This window comes from Notolepis coatsorum, assembly GCF_963971535.1.
Source record: "Notolepis coatsorum genome assembly, chromosome: 2".
Classification (NCBI taxonomy): Eukaryota; Metazoa; Chordata; class Actinopteri; order Aulopiformes; family Paralepididae; genus Notolepis; species Notolepis coatsorum.
The window spans coordinates 58285898-58310857 of record NC_140166.1 but is presented as its reverse complement, the minus strand read 5'-3'; the positions used below and the strand labels follow the sequence as shown (position 1 = coordinate 58310857).

At 45.4% G+C, this 24960-nt stretch overlaps 1 protein-coding gene across 1 annotated transcript in view; it reads left to right on the top strand.

Annotated features, from left to right (window-relative positions):
- The first annotated feature begins 2050 nt into the window (after positions 1 to 2050).
- Positions 2051 to 24960, top strand: part of plekho2 (pleckstrin homology domain containing, family O member 2) — a 108488-nt gene continuing 85578 nt past the window's right edge. Inside the window, exon 1 of the mRNA XM_084308169.1 lies at positions 2051 to 2304. Coding sequence (XP_084164295.1) covers positions 2290 to 2304 — 15 coding nt within the window. The 5' untranslated portion in view covers positions 2051 to 2289. The remainder of the gene's footprint in view (positions 2305 to 24960) is intronic.

Genomic DNA, 24960 nt, shown 5'->3' with positions numbered 1-24960 from the left:
GAGCGATGACCGGAGTGTTGAACGTCCCGTGATCAAGACCGGGAGGACGCGACCCTCTTTGCGCCGCCTCTGTGCATCAAATAGATCCGCTATCAACTCTATCTTTAATCTTTCAAAATGTTCAGTTGCTATCGCTATCAGCTCTATCTTTAATTTTTCAAAATGTTCAGTTGCAAGGCGGTTAGGTGGCCGAGCGGAGATTGCGTTCGTCACCAACCCCGGGGTTGTCACCAGCTTGGCTGGCCGTCTGCACTAATACAATTGGCTGTATTAGAGGGTGGGAGAAGCTGGCGGGGTGGGTCCGGGTCGTTGTAAACAGCGACTCCTACAGTTCGGTCGGGGCGCCTGCTAAGCGCGGATAGGACTTGAGGGGGATAGTGTGGTCCTCCCACACGCTACGCCCTCTCGATGAGAATCCGCGCTGCCAGGTGAAAAGAAGCGGTGATTGGCTGGACGTGTGTCGGAGGAAGCACGTGGTAGCCTCCACTCTCCCAGATGATCTGACTGTGGGGGGTAAGTGCGCAGCGACCAGGAAGGGACTGGGAATTGGCATACGACTAACATTGGGATGGGAGAAAATCGGAGGAAAATGGAGGGGGAAAAAGATCAATAAAAAAAAAAAAAAAAGTTCAGTTGCTATTGCATGCACTCATCTGTGTTTCACTACACACATGAGTGCGTGGGGTATGTCTGGGAGTGTTTGCATTGCATTCATTTATTTGCATTTCTTTTTAATTTGTTGGACCTTATGGTGTTCTTGTTTTGTTCTTGACTTATTGTTATGTTTCTTCTTGACTTGTTTAAAGAAGACTTGTCCGGCCCATGGGGACATTAACGTGTGTTGTCGGGCCTTACAAATAAATTTGATTTGATTTGATGTAATCATAATTACAGATAATTTGATGTAAATAATATGTAAAACGTATTATTTCATGACGGATTATAAGGGAAGGGACGTTTAGATTGGGAGATTAGACATATGATATAGCATAATTTTAGACATCTAGAAATAGCCTAATGGTCACATACTATAGCCAGAGACATTTGCTACACACTGGAAGAAATTGTTACTTACATTGTGTACAGCCCTGTCACAGATTTAAAAGTAAAAGTGACCCAAAAGCAGCTGTAGCCTATATGTAATCACAATTATTGTATGTATTGTATTGTATACATGTGTACATATCTTGCAGTCCTGTATATTGTGTGTTTGTTTATTGTGTCTTACATTTTTACTCATGTTGTTTACATTGTATATATATTTTATGTACCGTGTAAATGAGGGAAAGGTCATTTCAACCATTTTAAACAGGTAATCAGTCACTAATCAGTAATGTCTGTAAATTTTATTAAAAATATATATATATATATAAAATAAACTGTCCAATCCTGCACACCAGCCTGAGACTAGTAGGCAGTTGCATGTATATATTATGTATATGTAATTATGTATATATTTTCTGTTAGGATCTCTGGGTAACAGTACTGTATGTTTGCATATCTTGTATGTCACAAATGTAACAGTACTATATACCTGTATGTCATGTATGTCCCTATGCCATAAATGTCATGATGTCATGTATGTTGAGTATGTCATAAATGTCACTATGAATTGAAAATGGGGGACCCTGATGTAAACAAGACAAACGCCTTTCTCTGCTCTGCATCCACTTAACAATTGTGTGTATTGATGAGCCGTACTGTATATTGTACGTACCCATTCTGCAATCTGTCAATAACATTTTCAATCACTCAATCAATCAATCTGGGTGTGCAGGATTGGAAAGTTTTTTTTATTTTTTTATTATTATTTTATTTAACAGGGATAAATAAATAAAGGGACCTTATTAAAATGATGGAAACACGCATCATGCAAATGTAGGCTATTATAGTGTGACAGAAAGTAGACCGTTATTCTGCAGACTGCTACTCGACATTCTGCTCCAGTCTCTCTGCAGAAGAGACGCTTCGACAACAAGGACTTCACCGGAAACCAAACTTTTTTTCCCCTTCGAACTTTTTCTCTGAGAGCCGAGAGAGGAAAGCAGAAGAGAGCAGCGAAGAGGCTTCTTTGTCCAAACCAAGCGCTACAACAACGCAGTTCCTTCTTCTTTTCTCTTCATTTACGTGTCATGTCGGATATGCATCTGTTGAAGAAGAGGGCAGAGAGCGATACGGTTCGCAGAGGAGGATCATAATAACTTATGATTCATAAGGATAAACGCGGGCGACGTCGAAGAGCGAGTTCCCTGCTGCAAACATAACGGATTTTCGCCTCTTCTTATTATCATGACGGGAGATGATGTGAGTAGAGACCGTCATTTCAATCGCATTCAAGTTTTGTTTGATTTGTCACACATAGAAGGTACAGTGAAATGCTTGGTTGTTTGTGTATGATGATAATGTGCTTCATACAGTTAAAAAGGTAAAAAAAAAGAAGAAATACAATATACAAAATGCAGGTAGGGATGCATGCAGTGCAAATCCTGCTTTAGTAATAACTAGATAAACAAAATATGGTGTTAAAAGTTGCGTTCTTATAGTTGATTAACTTATTGCAGGTTTATTATTTTGAGCTGCTTTAGGGAACCTTTTGGAACGCATCTCTTTTTGGATAGTAAAAACGATTCGGGTCAGTTTACTTAGTTAGTTAATTCAACTGTATACCGTCCTGAAGGGGGGTATTCCTCCTCCTGCAACCGGGTGTTAAAAACACAGATGACAACAACAAGCATGAAAAGCCCCAGAAAACACCAATCAACACTTTTAAGAGAGTAGAGACCACAGCAGTCCCATATAGGATGCGACCACTATAATAGGCTCCACAGCACTAGACTATAACAGGCCTGTGGGACGTTTTTGAAGTATTATTAAGTATGTTTTGTCAATTCATTTCACTGTCATTAAACATGCAGATTATGGCGTATCAATCTGCCGCCTGGCCCAAGGCTTTATTATATGTCACCATCAGTTGGCAGCCAGGCAGGCGCACCTGTCAACCTGCTCTGCTAAAGGGCTCTTCCACACACTTTTAAAAGAGGCTTAACTGACATCTATGAAACTCTCTCTAGGGCTAAAGAGCTCCGGTCCCTGCCTGCCTGGCTATATTGGTCAACAAGTGTCTTTTATTATGACGGGACGTGTGTTCAATATAGGCGCAACAGGAATAGACTGCAATACTAACTAGAAATCTCATTAGTCATCATTAGTGAGCGTACACACGACACACGGAAGCTTTGACTCCCTTGACTTTGTTTGTGGCTGCAGCCAGTAAGAAAGAGGAACAGTATGGATTGTGCTGAGAAAGGACACACCACTCCGTCATATAGTATCAACCATATCACTGGAAGCAAAATAGGGCTATAGAGGAGGGTTCCCCAAATCACAACTATATCCCTCTAACACTACTTGAAGTGGCCTAGAGGCCTATTGCTTTTAATGTATTAGAAATCAACCACGGCAATGCATTATGATACATGATGAACGGGGCCTCTGTAGGTTTAGGTTATAGTTATATCACCACCTCTGCATGTCTCCTAAGAACTGTACTGCTGTTGTTCTACTTTTTGTTTGAGCTCGCTGCGCAGCCAGGGACACAACGTTGTAGATCAGTACAGTAGTCGCTGCACAGTGATTGGTGCTGCAGTCCACGGCTCTCTAACCGGTGGTGAGCGCCCCCAGCTGCTGCACGGCCTAAACCTAAACCATAATAATGTCACATTGGACTTTACGGAAGAAGAGTCACCAGAAAGAGGAAGTTGAGCCGAGCGGCGTTCAATCTCATCACGGTGTGCGTCGCTTTCGCGCACAGGGGCCTATTGATTGTAATAGTAGTAATATGTATCAATCGATCAACAGAAGTTCCACCTCATCTTTTTGAGCAGTGTTTTCTTTCATTGTCTAGAGGGGGGGGGGGGGGGGGGGGCTCCCCGGGCTGCGTTGCATCACCCGGCCCTGTCAGAGCCGTCGGTCAGAGACCAGACTCCTGTGGAAGTGGCTGTTTTTTTTTTTTATATCGCAGCTTTTATCCAAAGCGCTTTACAACTTGTTCCTCACATTTTTACCCACTCACTCACACATTCACACACCGACGGCGGAGGCGACCACGCAAGGTGCCGACCTGCTCATCAGGAGCAGTTAGGGGTTATTAAGTCACAAGTGTCTTGCTCAAGGACACATCGACACGCTGCCCGGGAGGAGCGAGAATCTAACCGGGAACCTCCGGATTGCCCCAGACAACTGCTCTACCTCCTGAGCCACTGTCGCGCCCCTGTGTCTTTTGCAGGGTTGTTCACCGTCACAAACATTGGGCTATCCTAGACCACAGGAGTACGAGCGTGTTCCTCTTAAGTCGGTGTTCTCGTGGGGCGGAGGGATGACATGTATACAGCAGTATATCCCATTAGCTGGTGTTACATGGTTAGTCAAGTCGTTTAGGCTAATTGAGTGTTAACAGTCCAAACCAGGAGGAACACACTGGTGGTCCTGTTTCTGTTGCTTTGTTTCTTTACCTTTTCATTTATTAATATCTTTTATTATAATGCATTTGATTCAAAAGCACCATTCAAGGTACTCCAAAGACAAACAACTAAGCGGTTTTAAAAGCAAGATGAGGGGGAGAGGTGGTTCAGACTTTGCTGCTGAAAGCCTCTCTGAGAAGGTACCAAGGTACCCATGTACATGTCAAAATACTTCCCAAAGGTCAGTGAATACCACGATCACAACACCAGAGGGAGCTCCACAAATCATGTTAAACCCAGATTCGGCTCAAACAAGGGACTAAACACATTTCGCAATTATGCCACATCAATGTGGAACGCCCTACCCAAAGCTGTAAAGGAATGTGAATCACTACCCACTTTCAAAAACACTCTCAAAAAACACCTAAGGGAGACTGCAACCCGAAACTGGCCCCTGTAAATGTCCGAACACAACCCCCTCCAATGTACAGTAAATTACCAAGTATGGTCTTGTCAATAATCCAATGTACAGTGTTGTTTGTACAGTTGTACAGTGTCCCCCACCCACCCCTCCTACCCAACCCCCCCCCCCCCTACCCAACCCCCCCCCCCCCCACTCCTAACGAACCCCCCCCCCCCCCCCACTCCTAACCAACAAAATGGGGGACCCTGATGTAAACAAGACGAAAGTCTTTCTCTGGTCTGCATCCCCTTAACAATTGTATGTATTGAGCTGTACTGTACTGTACCCATTCTGCAATCTGTTAATAAAGTTTTCATTCATTCATTCATTCATTCATTCATTCAAGGTGTGTTTTGACCAGTGGAAGGCAGCTGAAGGTGGAGTCGGCTCTGGATAGAGGCAAGGAGGTCGTTCCAATATAGCTTAAGGCCAGCTGTGCTAAAGATCAGATCACCCATAGATGTTAGCCTGGTGGTTGGGATGAGACCAGGAGTGTGGAGGAGGGCAGAGAGGTAGAGGTGATTGAGGAGGAGGTCAGAGAGGTGGAGGTGATGGAGGAGGAGGTCAGAGAGGTGGAGGTGATGGAGGAGGAGGTCAGAGAGGTAGAGGTGATGGAGGAGGAGGGCAGAGAGGTAGAGGTGATGGAGGAGGAGGTCAGAGAGGTAGAGGTGATGGAGGAGGAGCCTGGAGGTCAGAGAGGTGGAGGTGATGGAGGAGGAGGTCAGAGAGGTAGAGGTGATGGAGGAGGAGGGCAGAGAGGTAGAGGTGATGGAGGAGGAGGTCAGAGAGGTAGAGGTGATGGAGGAGGAGGTCAGAGAGGTGGAGGTGATGGAGGAGGAGGTCAGAGAGGTAGAGGTGATGGAGGAGGAGGTCAGAGAGATAGAGGTGATGGAGGAGGAGGTCAGAGAGGTAGAGGTGGTGGAGGAGGAGGTCGGAGAGGTGGAGGTGATGGAGGAGGTGGTCAGAGAGGTAGAGGTGATGGAGGAGGAGGTCAGAGAGGTAGAGGTGATGGAGGAGGAGGTCAGAGAGGTAGAGGTGATGGAGGAGGTCAGAGAGGTAGAGGTGATGGAGGAGGAGGTCAGAGAGGTAGAGGTGATGGAGGAGGAGGTCAGAGAGGTAGAGGTGATGGAGGAGGAGGTCAGAGAGGTAGAGGTGATGGAGGAGGAGGTCAGAGAGGTAGAGGTGATGGAGGAGGAGGTCAGAGAGGTAGAGGTGATGGAGGAGGAGGAGGTCAGAGAGGTAGAGGTGGTGGAGGAGGAGGTCAGAGAGGTAGAGGTGATGGAGGAGGTCAGAGAGGTAGAGGTGGTGGTGGAGGAGGTCAGAGAGGTAGAGGTGATGGAGGAGGTCAGAGAGGTGGAGGTGATGGAGGAGGAGGTCAGAGAGGTAGAGGTGATGGAGGAGGAGGGCAGAGAGGTAGAGGTGATGGAGGAGGAGGTCAGAGAGGTAGAGGTAATGGAGGAGGAGGTCAGAGAGGTAGAGGTGGTGGAGGAGGAGGTCAGAGAGGTAGAGGTGATGGAGGAGGAGGTCAGAGAGGTAGAGGTGATGGAGGAGGAGGGCAGAGAGGTAGAGGTGATGGAGGAGGAGGTCAGAGAGGTAGAGGTGATGGAGGAGGAGGGCAGAGAGGTAGAGGTGATGGAGGAGGAGGTCAGAGAGGTAGAGGTGATGGAGGAGGAGGTCAGAGAGGTAGAGGTGGTGGAGGAGGAGGTCAGAGAGGTAGAGGTGATGGAGGAGGAGGTCAGAGAGGTAGAGGTGGTGGAGGAGGAGGTCAGAGAGGTAGAGGTGGTGGAGGAGGAGGAGGTCAGAGAGGTAGAGGTGATGGAGGAGGAGGTCAGAGAGGTAGAGGTGGTGGAGGAGGAGGTCAGAGAGGTAGAGGTGGTGGAGGAGGAGGTCAGAGAGGTAGAGGTGATGGAGGAGGAGGTCAGAGAGGTAGAGGTGATGGAGGAGGAGGAGGTCAGAGAGGTAGAGGTGATGGAGGAGGAGGTCACAGAGGTAGATGGGTGATTCTCCATGGGGAGCAGGAGGCATATATCGGTATCGGAAATTAAGAGTTGGACAATATCGGTATATCGGTAAAAAAGCCAATATCGAACATCCCTAATAGAGATGGTAGGTTAGAGATGGTAGGTTAGAGATGGTAGGTTAGAGATGGTAGGTTAGAGATGGTAGGTTAGAGACGGTAGGTTAGAGATGGTAGGTTAGAGACGGTAGGTTAGAGACGGTAGGTTAGAGACGGTAGGTTAGAGACGGTAGGTTAGAGACGGTAGGTTAGAGATAGACGGTAGGTTAGAGATGGTAGGTTAGAGACGGTAGGTTAGAGATGGTAGGTTAGAGATGGTAGGTTAGAGATGGTAGGTTAGAGACGGTAGGTTAGAGACGGTAGGTTAGAGATGGTAGGTTAGAGACGGTAGGTTAGAGATGGTAGGTTATAGGGGTGGGAATCACCAGTTTCATCACGATACGATACGATATCGATTCTTTGGACAACGATACGATATTATCCGATATCACACAGTCTGCCACGATACGATACGATTCGATTCAGGTGCCTGCGATCGATATGAGACGATATTATATGCCCATTTAACACAATCAGTAACATTTAAATCAACAAAAAAAAGGCAATGGAAATATCATTTGACATTTATATTTTTGAGCTCTTCCAATCATTTAAATGAAAAACAATCTATTGTTTTTAATACAAATAGACCTCCTGTTCACTGTTTTTGGTTTGTTTTTCTTTTTTTTCCGATATTAATATCCTATTCACTGTCACAGAGCTGTATTTTGGCTGGAAAAGGCATATTGGGAGTCTGAAGGTGCAGTACCGGCCAGATCCTGTTAGTGGGGTTATCCCGAGAATGCACCCTCCTTCCCAGTCCCCACTTCTCTCTGCCTATGGCTCTGGGTTAGCTTGTTAGCTTACGCTAACGTTACGTTATCTTCGATCTTTAACGCGACGTGGGCATAATGGAGTGGCGAGGATTGCAAAGCAGGTTAGATGCATTGGACCCGTTGCGGAATAAAACAGCAGGGACATGTTTTGGGTCACAGAATAGGCACACTAGTCTTGCTCTAGTGACGCTTTAGACGCTACTGCTGTGTGCTGTTGATCCGAGCCGAGCGGATACGACACATGGGATTTTCAAAATAAGAGTATCGCAATATGAATCGATCTTTTTACGTTGCATCGATCCTATTTGATTATTGATAATAGATCGATGTATCGATCTGGATCGATGTATCGTCCCACCCCTAGTAGGTTAGAGATGGTAGGTTAGAGACGGTAGGTTAGAGACGGTAGGTTAGAGACGGTAGGTTAGAGACGGTAGGTTAGAGATGGTAGGTTAGAGACGGTAGGTTAGAGACGGTAGGTTAGAGACGGTAGGTTAGAGACGGTAGGTTAGAGACGGTAGGTTAGAGACGGTAGGTTAGAGACGGTAGGTTAGAGACGGTAGGTTAGAGATGGTAGGTTAGAGACGGGGCCCTAGTTGTTGTGGTCCTCTGGGTCCAGGCTTCTTCCCGGATGGGGGGGGGGGGGGGGGGGTGAACCCGGCCTGTTGTCAACCAGAAGGGGGCACGGGGTCAGTAGGTCAGTAGGTCAGTAGGCAGGCCTTCGCCAGAGTTGTGGGCATTGGGCCTAACAAAAATAATGGTTTGTTTCCAGTTGCCGACCGACCCTGCCGATTTAGGTGCGACCCAATATATTTTATGAGTTTAAAAAAAAAAAAAAAAAATCAGATTTTTTTTCTTTTTTCTTTTTGGAATAAAGTTTCATAGAAATCTTAGTCAAACCTTTATTATTATGGATATTAAACATGCTGGCAGAGTACATGCATCCATGTTGTTGTGAACATTTTAATTAAATAAAGAAATTCCCTATCCATAGTCGCCGTGGGAAAGAATAAAATAAAAAAATAAAATAAAATAAATTCCCTACCTACCCATGGCCTTAACTGACAACCAACAGGAAACAAACAATTTTTTTTTATGCATTGGGACCGACACACACGAGGAGTTTTGGGATTTCATAACCAGTTCAGTGGCGCAGGCATTGAGCAAGGGCTGGAGACAGAGAGACAGAGAGACAGAGAGACAGAGAGACAGGGAGACATGGAGACAGAGAGACAGAGAGACAGGGAGACGGGGAGACGGGGAGACAGAGAGACAGGGAGACAGGGAGACAGAGACAGGGAGACAGAGAGACGGGGAGACGGGGAGACGGGGAGACAGAGAGACAGGGAGACAGAGAGACAGGGAGACAGGGAGACAGAGAGACAGAGAGACAGGGAGACAGAGAGACAGAGAGACAGGGAGACAGGGAGACATGGAGACGGAGAGACGGGGAGACGGGGAGACAGAGAGACAGAGAGAGACGGGGAGACGGGGAGACAGAGAGACAGAGAGACAGAGAGAGACGGGGAGACGGGGAGACAGAGAGACAGAGAGAGACGGGGAGACGGGGAGACGGAGAGACGGGGAGACAGGGAGACAGGGAGACAGAGACAGGGAGACAGGGAGACAGAGAGACAGGGAGACATGGAGACATGGAGACATGGAGACAGAGAGACGGGGAGACAGGAGAGACGGGAGACGGGGAGACGGAGAGACGGGGAGACAGGGAGACAGAGAGACAGGGAGACAGAGAGACAGGGAGACATGGAGACAGAGAGACAGAGAGACAGAGAGACGGGGAGACGGGGAGACGGGGAGACAGAGAGAGACAGGGAGACAGGGAGACAGAGAGACAGAGAGACAGGGAGACAGAGAGAGACAGAGAGACGAGGGAGACAGAGAGACAGAGAGACAGGGGGACAGAGAGACGGGGAGACAGAGAGACAGAGAGACGGGGAGACAGAGAGACGGGGAGACAGAGAGACGGGGAGACAGGGAGACAGGGAGACAGAGAGACAGAGAGACAGAGAGACAGGGAGACAGAGAGCCAGGGAGACAGAGAGACAGAGAGACAGGGGGACAGAGAGACGGGGAGACAGAGAGACAGGGAGACAGAGAGACAGGGAGACAGAGAGACAGGGGGACAGAGAGACAGAGAGACAGAGACCGAGAGACGGGGAGACAGAGAGACGGGGAGACAGAGAGACAGGGAGACAGAGAGACAGAGAGACAGGGAGACAGAGAGACAGGGAGACAGAGAGACAGGGAGACAGGGAGACAGAGAGACAGGGAGACAGAGAGACAGAGAGACAGGGAGACAGAGAGACGGGGAGACGGGGAGACGGGGAGACGGGGAGACGGGGAGACAGAGGGACAGGGAGACAGGGAGAGAGAGAGACAGAGAGACAGAGAGACAGGGAGACAGAGAGACAGGGAGACAGGGAGAGAGAGAGACAGAGAGACAGAGAGACAGGGAGACAGGGAGAGAGAGAGACAGAGAGACAGAGAGACAGGGAGACAGAGAGACAGGGAGACAGGCCGACCAAGAGAGGGGTTTCAGTGGCAAAGAAGAAACCCAAAAAAGCTAATAAATGAAATGAATCGTTCGTTCATATTCAATTAGATTCAAAACATATTCAATTAGATTAAATGGTATTTTCAATTGACCCACACTGGGCAGATATGTGCTCGAACACGTGCCGAAACAACATTCCTCACATTCCGATGCACCCGGGAGGCGGGAGCTGCCTAGTAGTGCAACGCCACCGGAGCAGTTTTGGGGAGGTTCGGTGCCTTGCTCAAGGGCAAGTTGTTAAGTTGGATGCAGGCCAGGGTGTGTGTGAGGCTCCACTACCGGACCAACTGCCCATCTGTTTTACCTTCCGATGTCTCAGTGTCATTTTACTGTAGTCTTGTCTTCATAGTTATATGAACTGAATCTAGTTATTATTACCAGGGGGAGGCTTTCAGCCACGTCTGTCTGCAACACCCTGGTCCACACGCTCGCAGTCACAGAGTACGTCTTCCTTTCATGTACTGTACGTCTTATTTCATTTTAAACTCTCCGACAGTAGTAGGCTATATATCGTGGGAACACATTTTAAAGCTCTCTCTGGTATATCGTGGGGATATATTTGACTAATGTATTTCCGTGTATTTCAGCCGGACTCTTCTCAATTGTGTGTTCTATGGCATTATAATATCAATTATTAGGGATGTCCGATATATTGGCATTAAAATGTGATATCGGAAATTATCGGTTTAAAATATATATATATATATTTTTTTACATTTATTTAACCTTTATTTACCCAGGCAAGCAAGTAAGAACAAATTCTAATTTTATTTATTATCAAAAGTATGCATAATGTTGTGTTAATTCCACGACGAGAGATATGTAATGTTAATTACCTGAAATTATTCAGTTTTGTGTGTGTGGGGGGGGGGGGGGGGGGAAACCCTGCATATATCGGTATCGGTTGATATCGGTATCGGAAATTAAGAGTTGGACAATATCGGTATATCGGATATCGGTAAAAAAGCCAATATCGAGCATCCCTATCAATTATATTAATATTCAGCCCCCCCCCCCCCCCCCCCCCCCTACCGTCCAGGATGAGCACTTTTGTCTCCGCTCGCTCTGAGTCACTCCTTTCATTCTCACGATGACCCAGGGAGCCAGTATGACGTGCCCAGCGTGCCCAGCGTGACCCCTGGGAGCCCAGAGAGACAGACGGGCACATTATGTGTCCCACCAGAACACAATTAACCCTCTCTGCTCAACACGCTGACATCCAGCCCTGAGCTGTAGTAGGACAATAGCTGTGTGCGTGTGCGTGTGTGTGTGTGCGTGTGTGTGTGCGTGTGTGTGTGTGTGTGTGTGTGTGTGTGTGTGTGTGTGTGTGTGTGTGCGTGGGAGGGAGGGAGAGAAAGAGAGAGTACTCTCTCTAACCTAGCAGTGTTGATATGTTCTGGGAGAGAGCTTTTGTGTGACAATGAAAGAGAAGAACATTGAGTCATAGTGAGTGTGTGTGTGTGTGTGTGTGTGTGCGTGTGCGCTCATGTGTGTGTTGGTGGTTGGGGGCCTGTGTATATGCATGTGCGTGTGTGTGATCTGGGGTCTCAATGATGTGCGAGTGAGAGAGAGAGAGTATGTGTGTGTGACGTGTTAGTTTGTTAAGTAGTAGTTGTGTGTGTGTGTGTGTGGGTCAGTGTGTGTGTGTGGGTCAGTGTGTCTCTGGGATAGAGAGAGAGAGAGAATAAGAGGGCAAGAGAGAGATACAGATGGTACACGGCTTCTGAACCAGACCGACCCATTTGCCTGCGTTGTGTCTCCACTTCTCCAGTGTTTCCCACGACGCATAGATGTAGCCTTCACCACCACAATATCAGACAGACCACCACAATATCAGACAGACCACCACAATATCAGACAGAGCACCACAATATCAGACAGACCACCACAATATCAGACAGACCACCACAATATCAGACAGACCACCACAATAACAGAGAGACCACCACAATAACAGAGAGACCACCACAATAACAGAGAGACCACCACAATAACAGAGAGACCACCACAATATCACAGAGACCACCACAATATCACTCAGACCACCACAATATCACAGAGACCACCACAATATCACACAGACCACCACAATATCACTCAGACCACCACAATATCACAGAGACCACCACAATATCACTCAGACCACCACAATATCACAGAGACCACCACAATATCACACAGACCACCACAATATCACTCAGACCACCACAATATCATACAGACCACCACAATATCACTCAGACCACCACAATATCACACAGACCACCACAATATCACAGAGACCAGCTCAATATCAGACAGAACACCACAATATCACACAGACCACCACAATATCACAGAGACCAGCTCAATATCAGACAGACCACCACAATATCACACAGACCACCACAATATCACACAGACCACCACAATATCACAGAGACCACCACAATATCACACAGACCACCACAATATCACACAGACCACCACAATATCACACAGACCACCACAATATCACACAGACCACCACAATATCAGACAGACCACCACAATATCAGACAGACCACCACAATATCATACAGACCACCACAATATCAGAGAGACCACCACAATATCAGACAGACCACCACAATATCAGACAGACCACCACAATATCATACAGACCACCACAATATCACTCAGACCACCACAATATCAGACAGACCACCACAATATCAGACAGACCATAATATCACAGACCACCACAATATCAGACAGACCACCACAATATCAGACAGACCACCACAATAACAGAGAGACCACCACAATATCACACAGACCACCACAATATCATACAGACCACCACAATATCAGACAGACCACCACAATATCAGACAGACCACCACAATATCATACAGACCACCACAATATCACACAGACCACCACAATATCAGACAGACCACCACAATATCATACAGACCACCACAATATCACACAGACCACCACAATATCAGACAGACCACCACAATAACAGAGAGACCACCACAATATCATACAGACCACCACAATATCATACAGACCACCACAATATCAGACAGACCACCACAATATCACACAGACCACCACAATAACAGAGAGACCACCACAATATCATACAGACCACCACAATATCATACAGACCACCACAATATCAGACAGACCACCACAATATCATACAGACCACCACAATATCAGAGAGACCACCACAATATCAGACAGACCACCACAATATCATACAGACCACCACAATATCAGAGAGACCACCACAATATCAGACAGACCACCACAATATCAGACAGACCACCACAATATCACTCAGACCACCACAATATCACACAGACCACCACAATATCACTCAGACCACCACAATATCACACAGACCACCACAATATCACACAGACCACCACAATAACAGAGAGACCACCACAATATCATACAGACCACCACAATATCAGACCACCACAATATCACTCAGACCACCACAATATCACACAGACCACCACAATATCAGACAGACCACCACAATATCAGACAGACCACCACAATATCAGACAGACCACCACAATATCACACAGACCACCACAATATCACACAGACCACCACAATATCAGACAGACCACCACAATATCAGACAGACCACCACAATATCAGACAGACCACCACAATATCAGACAGACCACCACAATATCACACAGACCACCACAATATCAGACAGACCACCACAATATCATACAGACCACCACAATATCAGACAGACCACCACAATATCACACAGACCACCACAATATCACACAGACCACCACAATATCAGACAGACCACCACAATATCATACAGACCACCACAATATCAGAGAGACCACCACAATATCATACAGACCACCACAATATCAGACAGACCACCACAATATCACACAGACCACCACAATATCAGACAGACCACCACAATATCATACAGACCATAATATCACAGACCACCACAATATCAGACAGACCACCACAATATCAGACAGACCACCACAATATCAGACAGACCACCACAATATCATACAGACCACCACAATAACAGACAGACCATAATATCACAGACCACCACAATATCAGACAGACCACCACAATATCAGACAGACCACCACAATATCAGACAGACCACCACAATATCATACAGACCACAATATCAGACAGACCACCACAATATCAGACAGACCACCACAATATCAGAGAGACCACCACAATATCAGACAGACCACCACAATATCAGACAGACCACCACAATATCAGACAGACCACCACAATATCACACAGACCACCACAATATCAGACAGACCACCACAATATCAGACAGACCACCACAATATCACACAGACCACCACAATATCAGACAGACCACCACAATATCACACAGACCACCACAATATCAGACAGACCACCACAATATCAGACAGACCACCACAATATCACACAGACCACCACAATATCAGACAGACCACCACAATATCATACATACCACCACAATATCAGACAGACCACCACAATATCAGACAGACCACCACAATATCACACAGACCACCACAATATCATACAGACCACCACAATATCACAGAGACCACCACAATATCAGACAGACCACCACAATATCAGACAGACCATAATATCACAGACCACCACAATATCATACAGACCACCACAATATCAGACAGACCACCACAATATCAGACAGACCACCTCAATATCAGACAGACCACCACAATATCACACAGACCACCACAATATCACTCAGACCACCACAATATCAGACAGACCACCACAATATCAGACAGACCATAATATCACAGACCACCACAATATCAGACAGACCACCACAATATCAGACAGACCACCACAATATCAGACAGACCACCACAATATCAGACAGACCACCACAATATCATACAGACCACCACAATATCAGACAGACCACCACAATATCAGACAAACCACCTCAATATCAGACAGACCACCACAATATCAGACAGACCACAATATCACAGACCACCACAATATCAGACAGACCACCACAATATCAGACAGACCACCACAATATCAGACAGACCACCACAATATCAGACAGACCACCACAATATCATACAGACCATAATATCACAGACCACCACAATATCAGACAGACCACCACAATATCAGACAGACCACCACAATATCAGACAGACCACCACAATATCACACAGACCACCACAATATCAGACAGACCACCACAATATCATACAGACCACCACAATATCAGACAGACCACCACAATATCAGACAGACCACCACAATATCATACAGACCATAATATCACAGACCACCACAATATCAGACAGACCACCACAATATCAGACAGACCACCACAATATCAGACAGACCACCACAATATCACACAGACCACCACAATATCAGACAGACCACCACAATATCAGACAGACCACCACAATATCACACAGACCACCACAATATCAGACAGACCACCACAATATCAGACAGACCACCACAATATCAGACAGACCACCACAACATCAGACAGACCACCACAATATCAGACAGACCACCACAATATCAGACAGACCACCACAATATCAGACAGACCACCACAATATCACACAGACCACCACAATATCAGACAGACCACCACAATATCAGACAGACCACCACAATATCAGACAGACCACCACAACATCAGACAGACCACCACAATATCATACAGACCACCACAATATCAGACAGACCACCACAATATCAGACAGACCACCACAATATCAGACAGACCACCACAATATCATACAGACCACCACAATATCAGACAGACCACCACAATATCAGACAGACCACCTCAATATCAGACAGACCACCACAATATCAGACAGACCACCACAATATCACTCAGACCACCACAATATCAGACAGACCACCACAATATCACACAGACCACCACAATATCAGACAGACCACCACAATTAGAGTTGTTCCGATACCGATACCAGTATCGGAAATGCCGCCGATACTGCCTAAAATGCTGGTATCGGTATCGGCGAGTACCCTCTAATGTTGTGCTCCGATACCATATGACGTAATTTATCAACAACACTGCGGACGTTGGGCTCTGTAGATATACCCTACTCGCTGAGTGAGCATTATAAAACAAACGTGTGCTTAATCGACCGTGAATTAAAGTGTCAATTGCCATTTTAACAGCAGAGCAGATACTTTCTTAAAATGCCATCGTCCCGGCAGAGCGCTGATGTTATTAGCATTAGCTGAACAGCTAACCGAAAGCTAGCATTAACTAACGTTAAAGGTTTAGCCATAACGTTACCTTGGCTAAAGTTGGGGCTATTCAATCATCCAGCAATAATGGCTGCAGACCTGCAAGCAAAGTACAGCAAGTTGGCAAAGGAGTATTCCAAGTTAAATCACAATGTCACCAGTAACGTTAGTTTTTCCATATACCGGTAGCTCTGATGCTAGCTAACCTAGCTCACGGTAATGTCGTCATTGCACAATTGCACGTCGCGTACACAATTAATGACATGTTGCGGACAGCCATATCGGCGACAATGTTTAGCTTTTAGTGCCAAATGATAAGAGTCTGAGGCGGAGTCTCAAAAGAGAATGTTGAATATTTATTGTGCAAAAATCACAACAACAGAGCCTCTGCTACTAAACGGAGCCTTCTTGTGGAAGCAAGTGCAGCAACGAATAATGTCCGTGTGGAACTAATGTGCCAACAACCTTTCCGTGGGTGAACTCATTGAGATAGTTTTCAATTACTGATACTAATACTAATCTATACAATCACCTGTTGTTGAATAAAACTTTATAGTTATTACTAAAATATAAACAGTAGCTGTATTTAAAAAAATATATATATTTATAATTTATATAATTTTTTTTTTTTTTTTTTTTTTTTTAATGTATGCACTGGTATCGGATACGTATCGGTATCGGCCGATACCCAAAGCTTAGGTATCGGAATCGGATCGGAAAGGAAAAAATGGTATCGGAACATCTCTAACCACAATGTCACGCAGACCACCACAATATCAGACAGACCACCACAATATCATACAGACCATAATATCACAGACCACCACAATATCAGACAGACCACCACAATATCAGACAGACCACCACAATATCAGACAGACCACCACAATATCAGACAGACCACCACAATATCACACAGACCACCACAATATCACACAGACCACCACAATATCAGACAGACCACCACAATATCACACAGACCACCACAATATCAGACAGACCACCACAATATCATACAGACCATAATATCACAGACCACCACAATATCAGACAGACCACAATATCAGACAGACCCACCACAAACAAATAAAATCACACATAAGAGCCGAATGAAGAACCTCTGGGAGAGACGCTGAATATTCCCAGCTATATGCAGCTCTAGGCTTTCAAACTTTTCAGAATAAATATTATTTTGACAAAAAAAAAACGATTTAGCAGATTATTGTGCAGGCTAATAGGACAAAGAAAATCCTGTTTTTAAGGGTGCAATTAGCACCGTGCAATCCATTCTTTGTGGATCTAGCCCTTAGTATAGTGTAGCTTTAGTATAGTGTAGCTTTAGTATAGTGTAGCTTTAGTATAGTGTAGCTTAGTTAGTATAGTGTAGCTTAGTTAGTATAGTGTAGCTTTAGTATAGTGTAGCATAGTGTAGCTTAGTATAGTGTAGCTTTAGTATAGTGTAGCTTTAGTATAGTTTAGTATAGTGTAGCTTAGTTAGTATAGTGTAGCTTATTATAGTGTAGCTTTAGTATAGTGTAGCTTAGTATAGTGTAGCTTAGTATAGTGTAGCTTAGCTTAGTATAGTGTAGCTTAGTATAGTGTAGCTTTAGTATAGTGTAGCTTAGTTAGTATAGTGTAGCTTAGTTAGTATAGTGTAGCTTATTATAGTGTAGCTTTAGTATAGTGTAGCTTAGTATAGTGTAGCTTAGCTTAGTATAGTGTAGCGTAATATAATGTAGTTTAGTATAGTGTAGCTTAGTTTAGTATAGTGTAGCTTAGTATAGCTTGTGGAGGTCAAGCGGGGCAGGTCAGCGTGAAGCTGAATGAATCCCAGATGCTGTCTCCTCCCTGCTCGCTGGTACAGGGCTGTTGATCAGGAACACATGGCTCTTACTGTAGGTGTGCCTGTTTTCTTTTCCTCTTTTAAAGGGGAATTCCACTCGATTTAAAGAATTCACATGTCACTCCTGTGGTCAAACGAGATGCTTTAGTCAAGTCAACATTTCTTTGTCACATACACATTATACGTGTACAATCATGGCAGTGAAATGTTTCTTCTGTGAGCCCCCCTCAAGACTGTACGAGTATAAAAAAAAATAAAGAAAATAGAAAAATAACTAAATACACAGTATTCAATTGATACCCCTTTTATATACACTGGTAGCCGCAGGGGTGTAAAAAGTACCCAGAAATTATGAATAATCCCCCATTTCTAGTCTTGCACAAGGACCAATCAGCATGGGTATGGGCGGGTTCATTTTCCATTGATGGGGATTTTTAAATAAAGCGTGGCCGCAGGATTAATAACGTTAACGTTAGTTTGGCCAGAGAAACAAATATACTAATTAAAATAGTCGGACCTGCGAGATTTGTACTTTGTAGTCTGAATTTTAAATGTAAGGAGGAGTAAAAAGTATGTTTTCTTTTTTCTCTGAAATGTAATTGAGTAAAAGTACAAGTATACAAACCTAATAATACTCGAGTAAAGTACGAATCCCCCAAAACAGTACTTAAGTATTGTAATGAAGTACTTTACACCCATGTACACTGGGAGCACAGGATTGCCCTGCAAAATCGTGGGCAGCTAAACGTGAAACGTATTTTATTTTTTTTATTTCTTTTACAAATACTTCTACAGTAGGCCTACATGAAACATGGACATGGAAGCACAACAAAGAGTGAAACAAGAGTACAACGAGCACATCACACGGAACGGGTTTTTAATCTGCACGGTTTGACGGGACTCTTGAGTCGGAGAGCCGTCGTCGACCTGGTCGAATGTTCACACCCGCCAGCGGCCTGCAGATATTTGTACAGGCCTATATTAGTAGGTGATCTCTTCCTGTGTTTGACTCTGGGTTGCGGCTGTTGGGCAGACCTCGGCAGAAAACGCTGACTTCCTGTGAGGAGGAGGATGTGCTGGTAGCCTTTAATCTACCAGCACATCGACTATAGCGGCTATCGCAGTGCAGGAACATGTCAAATTCATATTGATATTAAAATATGAATGAACGCAATATACATTTTCACATTGCAATACAATGGGCATTATTTTTATAATTCTTTATAACGCAGGCGAGTGAAACGGAGACGTATATGACGACACATCTCCCTCGAAGAAAAAAAGCCCAGAAGTGCTTTTTGATAATGAGAAGATCGGTTGACAGTTGGAAGGAAGATATTTCCCCCGAACTATGAATCACTAAAGACACTTTCTAACTGCTGTGCTGTGACCCATTGTCACCTCCATTTTATATTGTTAACACTGTGAATCGGAACGTGCAATGTGTGCCTTGTATATATATCCTATATCTATTTTACCTTCTTTTTTTTAGCACTCGCTTGTATTTAAATTGTAAAAAAAAAAAAAAAAAATTGTGTGAAGGGCGGACTAGCAAAGTAAGTTTTTCATTGTACAACTGTCTGTTTAACTGTGCACATGACAATAAACAATCTTGAATCTTGAATTTCTCTCAATCTACTGGTGAAGGAGTTTCAAACTAAATCTAGGCCTTTAAAACGACACCTTCTGAAACTGGAAAACGATCACAACTCGTAGTGCAACTGCACTATCTGTCGAGATACTGAATCTTGATATGCTCTCCGTGTCACTCTGCCGCTTCCCTAATTCTATAACGGAGGATTTGACTGAAAGCCAACTGTGCTTGAAGTCATACAGACCTCCCTCCCTCAGTCTCTCAGGGGATTTCATCATCAGCAGCACCGCCACACCCACATTGTGTCATCTGTGTGCGTGTGCGTGCAGTGGTGGAAGAAGTACACAGTTCCTTTACTTAAGTAGAAATACCCAGATAAATGAGTAAAGGTCCTCCATTCAAATTATATATATATATATATATATATATATATATATATATATATATTTTTTTTTTTATAACTTTCTTTTGATTGTTTTTCACAATAAGCAAACAATCACAAACAACAAGACATAACAAAAACACAATCCCCGGCTGCATTATTAGTGTCACTTTACAAAAATATACTTTTCACATGATGAGTGCTCAATTCTCTTACTTTCCCTATAGACATGGTGAATATTCTTTACAACTATACATCATCCACTGGCTGTCGTAATTAACATATAAAAGTCCCATTTTTACCAGTACTTCAAACATTTATCTTCCTGTAGTCTGAGTATAAAAGTACGTTTTTCCATTGTGTATATGTCACCTATAATGGCCATCCATTTTTCTTTTGTTGGAGTCAAGTCAAGTCAAGAGTTTTAATTGTCACGGCATACAGGTATACAATGAAATGCGGGTGGTCTTGCCCGCAACGATGTGCAATACAGTGGTACATATAATAGAATCAAAAGAAGAAACAACATTGTGCAGTAACAGATAGCAGGTAACATGGAGTGACATCTCGGTATCTGTACATAGTTATTTACAGCGCATGTGTGACATGCTAGTTAGCTTTGGTAGTGCAATACACTGTTCCTGTTATTCTAATTTAAAGTGACCTTTCCTTTGGCCATAAGTGTGCGTGTGTGCGACATGAGTGTGTGCCCGCTCATGTTAAAGTGTTAAGTGGCTGCTCGTGTGTGAGCGTGCACAGTGTGCGTGTCGTGTGTGTGTTCATGTGTGCTTGTGTGTGGACAGTTCAATGTTCTGAGCACTCAATGTACATTGTTCATGGCTCTGATGGCCTGGGGGAAGAAGCTGAGCCTAAACCGCTCTGTCCTAGTAGCTGAGATTTGCAGGCGTCTGCCTGACCTCAGCAGCTGAAACAGGCTGTTATTGGGGTGGTGAGGGTCTTTCATTATCCTGCAGGCTCTGGATTTGCACCTCTTGTTGTATAGAACCTGCAGGGGGGGTAGTGCAATACCCGTGGTACGCTCGGCTGAGCGCACCACTTTCTGTAGGGCCTTCTTGTCCTGTGCCGTGCTGTTTCCATACCAGGCAGTGATGTTTCCGGTCAGGATGCTCTCTACAGCTCCTGAGTAGAAGGACTGGAGTATCTTCCCCGATACTCTGAACTTCCTTAACTGTCTCAGGTGGTAGAGACGCTGTTTCGCCTTCTTTACTACTGTGCCTATGTGTGTTGACCATGTCAGGTCCTCTGAGATGTGGACCCCCAGGTACTTGAAGCTGCTCACCCTGTCCACGGTAGCCCCGTTTATCATCAGTGGTGTGTGTGTCTCCTGCTGTCCTCTCCTATAATCCACGATCAGTTCCTTGGTTTTGCCAATGTTCAGGAGCAGGCTGTTGTCCTGGCACCAGCGTTCCAGTACCTCCACCTCCTCCCGGTAGGCCTTCTCGTCGTTGTCCGAGATCAGCCCCACCACCACCGTGTCATCTGCGAACTTCACTATGGAGTTGGAGCTGAACTTGGCCACACAGTCGTGTGTGTAGAGTGAGTACAGCAGGGGGCTCAGAACACAGCCCTGGGGGGACCCGATGCTCAGGGTGATGGTGTTGGAGGTCTGGCCCCCCACCCTGACCGCCTGGGGTCTTTCGCTCAGAAAGTCCAGTACCCAGGCGCTCAGGGCGGAGCTCAGACCTAGCTCGATCAGCTTGTCCACCAGTCTGGTGGGGACTATGGTGTTGAACGCTGAGCTGTAGTCAATGAACAACAGTCTCACATAGCCCCCCTTCTGACGGTCAAGGTGCGAGAGGGTGCTGTGCAGTACCTGGGAGACCGCGTCGTCGGTGGACCTGTTTGTCCTGTATGCAAATTGCATAGGGTCCATATCACTGGGGAGGGAGGCACAAATGTGGTCCTTGACCAGCCTCTCGAAACATTTCATGACCACAGAGGTGAGTGCCACCGGTCTGTAGTCATTTGGACATGCTGGGGAGGGTTTCTTCGGCACAGGGATGATGGTAGACCTCTTGAAGCAGGCAGGGACCACTGACTCCGCCAGTGATTGATTAAATATGACGGTGAACACAGGGGCCAGCTGGTTGGCACAGGTCTTGAGTATACGTCCTGTTATGCCATCTGGGCCAGCAGCCTTCCTGGTGTTCACCTGCATAAATGCTCTTCTCACACTGTGTTCCGACAACGAGAGAGCGTCCCCCCCCCCCTCACGGTTGCCCCCCCCCCCCTCCACAACAGCCGGCGCGCCAGTGACGTCACTAGCCGGAGAGCCAGCAGCGCCACTGTCTACACCAAACCGAGCGTAGAAGGTGTTGAGCTTGTCCGCGAGGGAGGCGTCGTCGCTCCCCATTGACGGGGCGCTGACTTTATAGTCAGTTATTGACTTCAGTCCCTGCCATAATCCTCTTGTGTCGTTTTGTGCCATTTGTGTCTCCAGTTTGTCAGCATATGTCCTCTTAGCAAGTTTGACTGCTTTGCGTAGAGTATAGACTGAAGCCTTATACTCCTCCATGTTTCCTGACTCTCTACCCAGGTTGTAGGCGGTGGTACGAGAGTTCAGAGCTGCTCTAATAGTGCTATCCACCCACGGTTTCTGGTTTGGGAAAATCCGCACCGTTTTCCTGAGGACAATACCATCAGCTATTGTTGTTATGTAGCACACCACTATGTCTGCTAATTCACTGACGTCACTGGCACTTCCTATGAACATATCCCAGTCCGTGTCTGCAAGCACGTCCTTGAGCGTGGCCTCTGATTCGTCGGTCCACTTCTTAGTCTCACGTGACACGACGGCGTCACGTGATCTCTGTTGATATGCCGGAAATAGCAAGATGGAGTCATGATCGCTCGAGCTTGTGGACCCCGTTAATGGCGGAGCGGCTACTGCCTTGTAACCCGCTTTGAACGGGGAATAGCAGTGGTCGAGTGTGTTCTTCCCTCTGGTGGAGCAAGCGATGTGTTGGAAAAAGGACAGCATCACTTTCTTCAGGTTGGCCTGGTTGAAATCGCCGGCCACTACCATCGCTGCGTCTGGGTGTTTGATCTGGTGTCTGTTGAGATGATCGTGTAATTCGCCCAGCGCTTTGCCCGTGTTCGCGTGTGGGGGAATATACACGGCAGTCATGACGACTGCTGTGAACTCCCTCGGGAGGTGAAACGGACGACATAGGATAGAAAGATGTTCCAAGTCCGGCGAACACGAGTTTGAGAGGACCTGCACCCCCTCGGGATTAACCCAGGAATTGTTCGTGATGAGGCAGACTCCGCCGCCGATGGTCTTTCCTGAGCCAGCGTTGCGATCTGCACGTAAGACTGTGAAGGCATCCGAGGGAGAGACGCTTTTGTCTGGGGTCGTCGACGTGAGCCATGTCTCTGTGAGACATATAATGTTGATGTCTCTCATCTCCCGTTGGAACCGGACCCTCGCTCTCAGATCATCCATCCTACCCTCCAACGAACGGGCATTCGCCAGAAAGATGGATGGAATTGCTGGGCGGTAAGCAGCTCTTTTTAGTCTTAATCTGATACCTCCTCGTCTTCTTGTTGATGCCAGTGATTCACCTCCATTCAAATTCTACTTGAGTAAAAGTAGAGAAGTATTTGCTATTGAATGCACTTAAAATAACACGGTAACATTTTGGGAAATTGGCTCACCATCTTCTCCAGAGAGAGAGACAAGAAGATAGATACCAGTTTCCTCTCTGTGCGTTCAGTAGAAAGCTATCTGGGCTGCACGTTAGCCTAGCTTAGCACAATGAATGGAAGCGGACATGGCCGGTTAGCCTTCGGGAGAGGTGTTAGTTGGACAATGCCTAGGCCTAACAAAAATAATAGTTGGTTTCAGGTTGGTTGTCAGTTTGGCCATGGGTAGGTAGGGAATTTATTTAATTTTATTTTTTTATTTTATTCTTTCCCACAGCGACTATGGATAGGGAATTTCTTTATTTAATTAAAATGTTCACAACAACATGGATGCATGTACTCTGCCAGCATGTTTAATATCCATAAGACTAAATGTTTGACTAAGATTTCTATGAAACTTTATTAAAAAAAAAAAAAAAAATCGGATTTTTTTTTTTTTTTTTAATATATAATTTTTTTTTAAAACTCATAAAATATATTGGGTCGCACCTAAATCGGCAGGGTCGGTCGGCAACCTGAAACCAACCATTATTTTTGTTAGGCCCTAGGCTAACCGATCATGTCCGTAAAAGTATGCATTCTACGTGACGTTTGTGCATCCATTGACCTCTATAGGTTGTGTTAAAGTGGTATGTGGTCCAGTTATGCTGCCCTGATTACGTCCTTTTGAAGTCGACAGGCTTCAAATGTGAAAGTAGATCATCTTCATAATTTTTATTTTGTATGTTTTCTATGCAAAATCCTTTTCTTCAAAGTAACTAGTAACTGATGGGTTCAGATAAATCAATGTA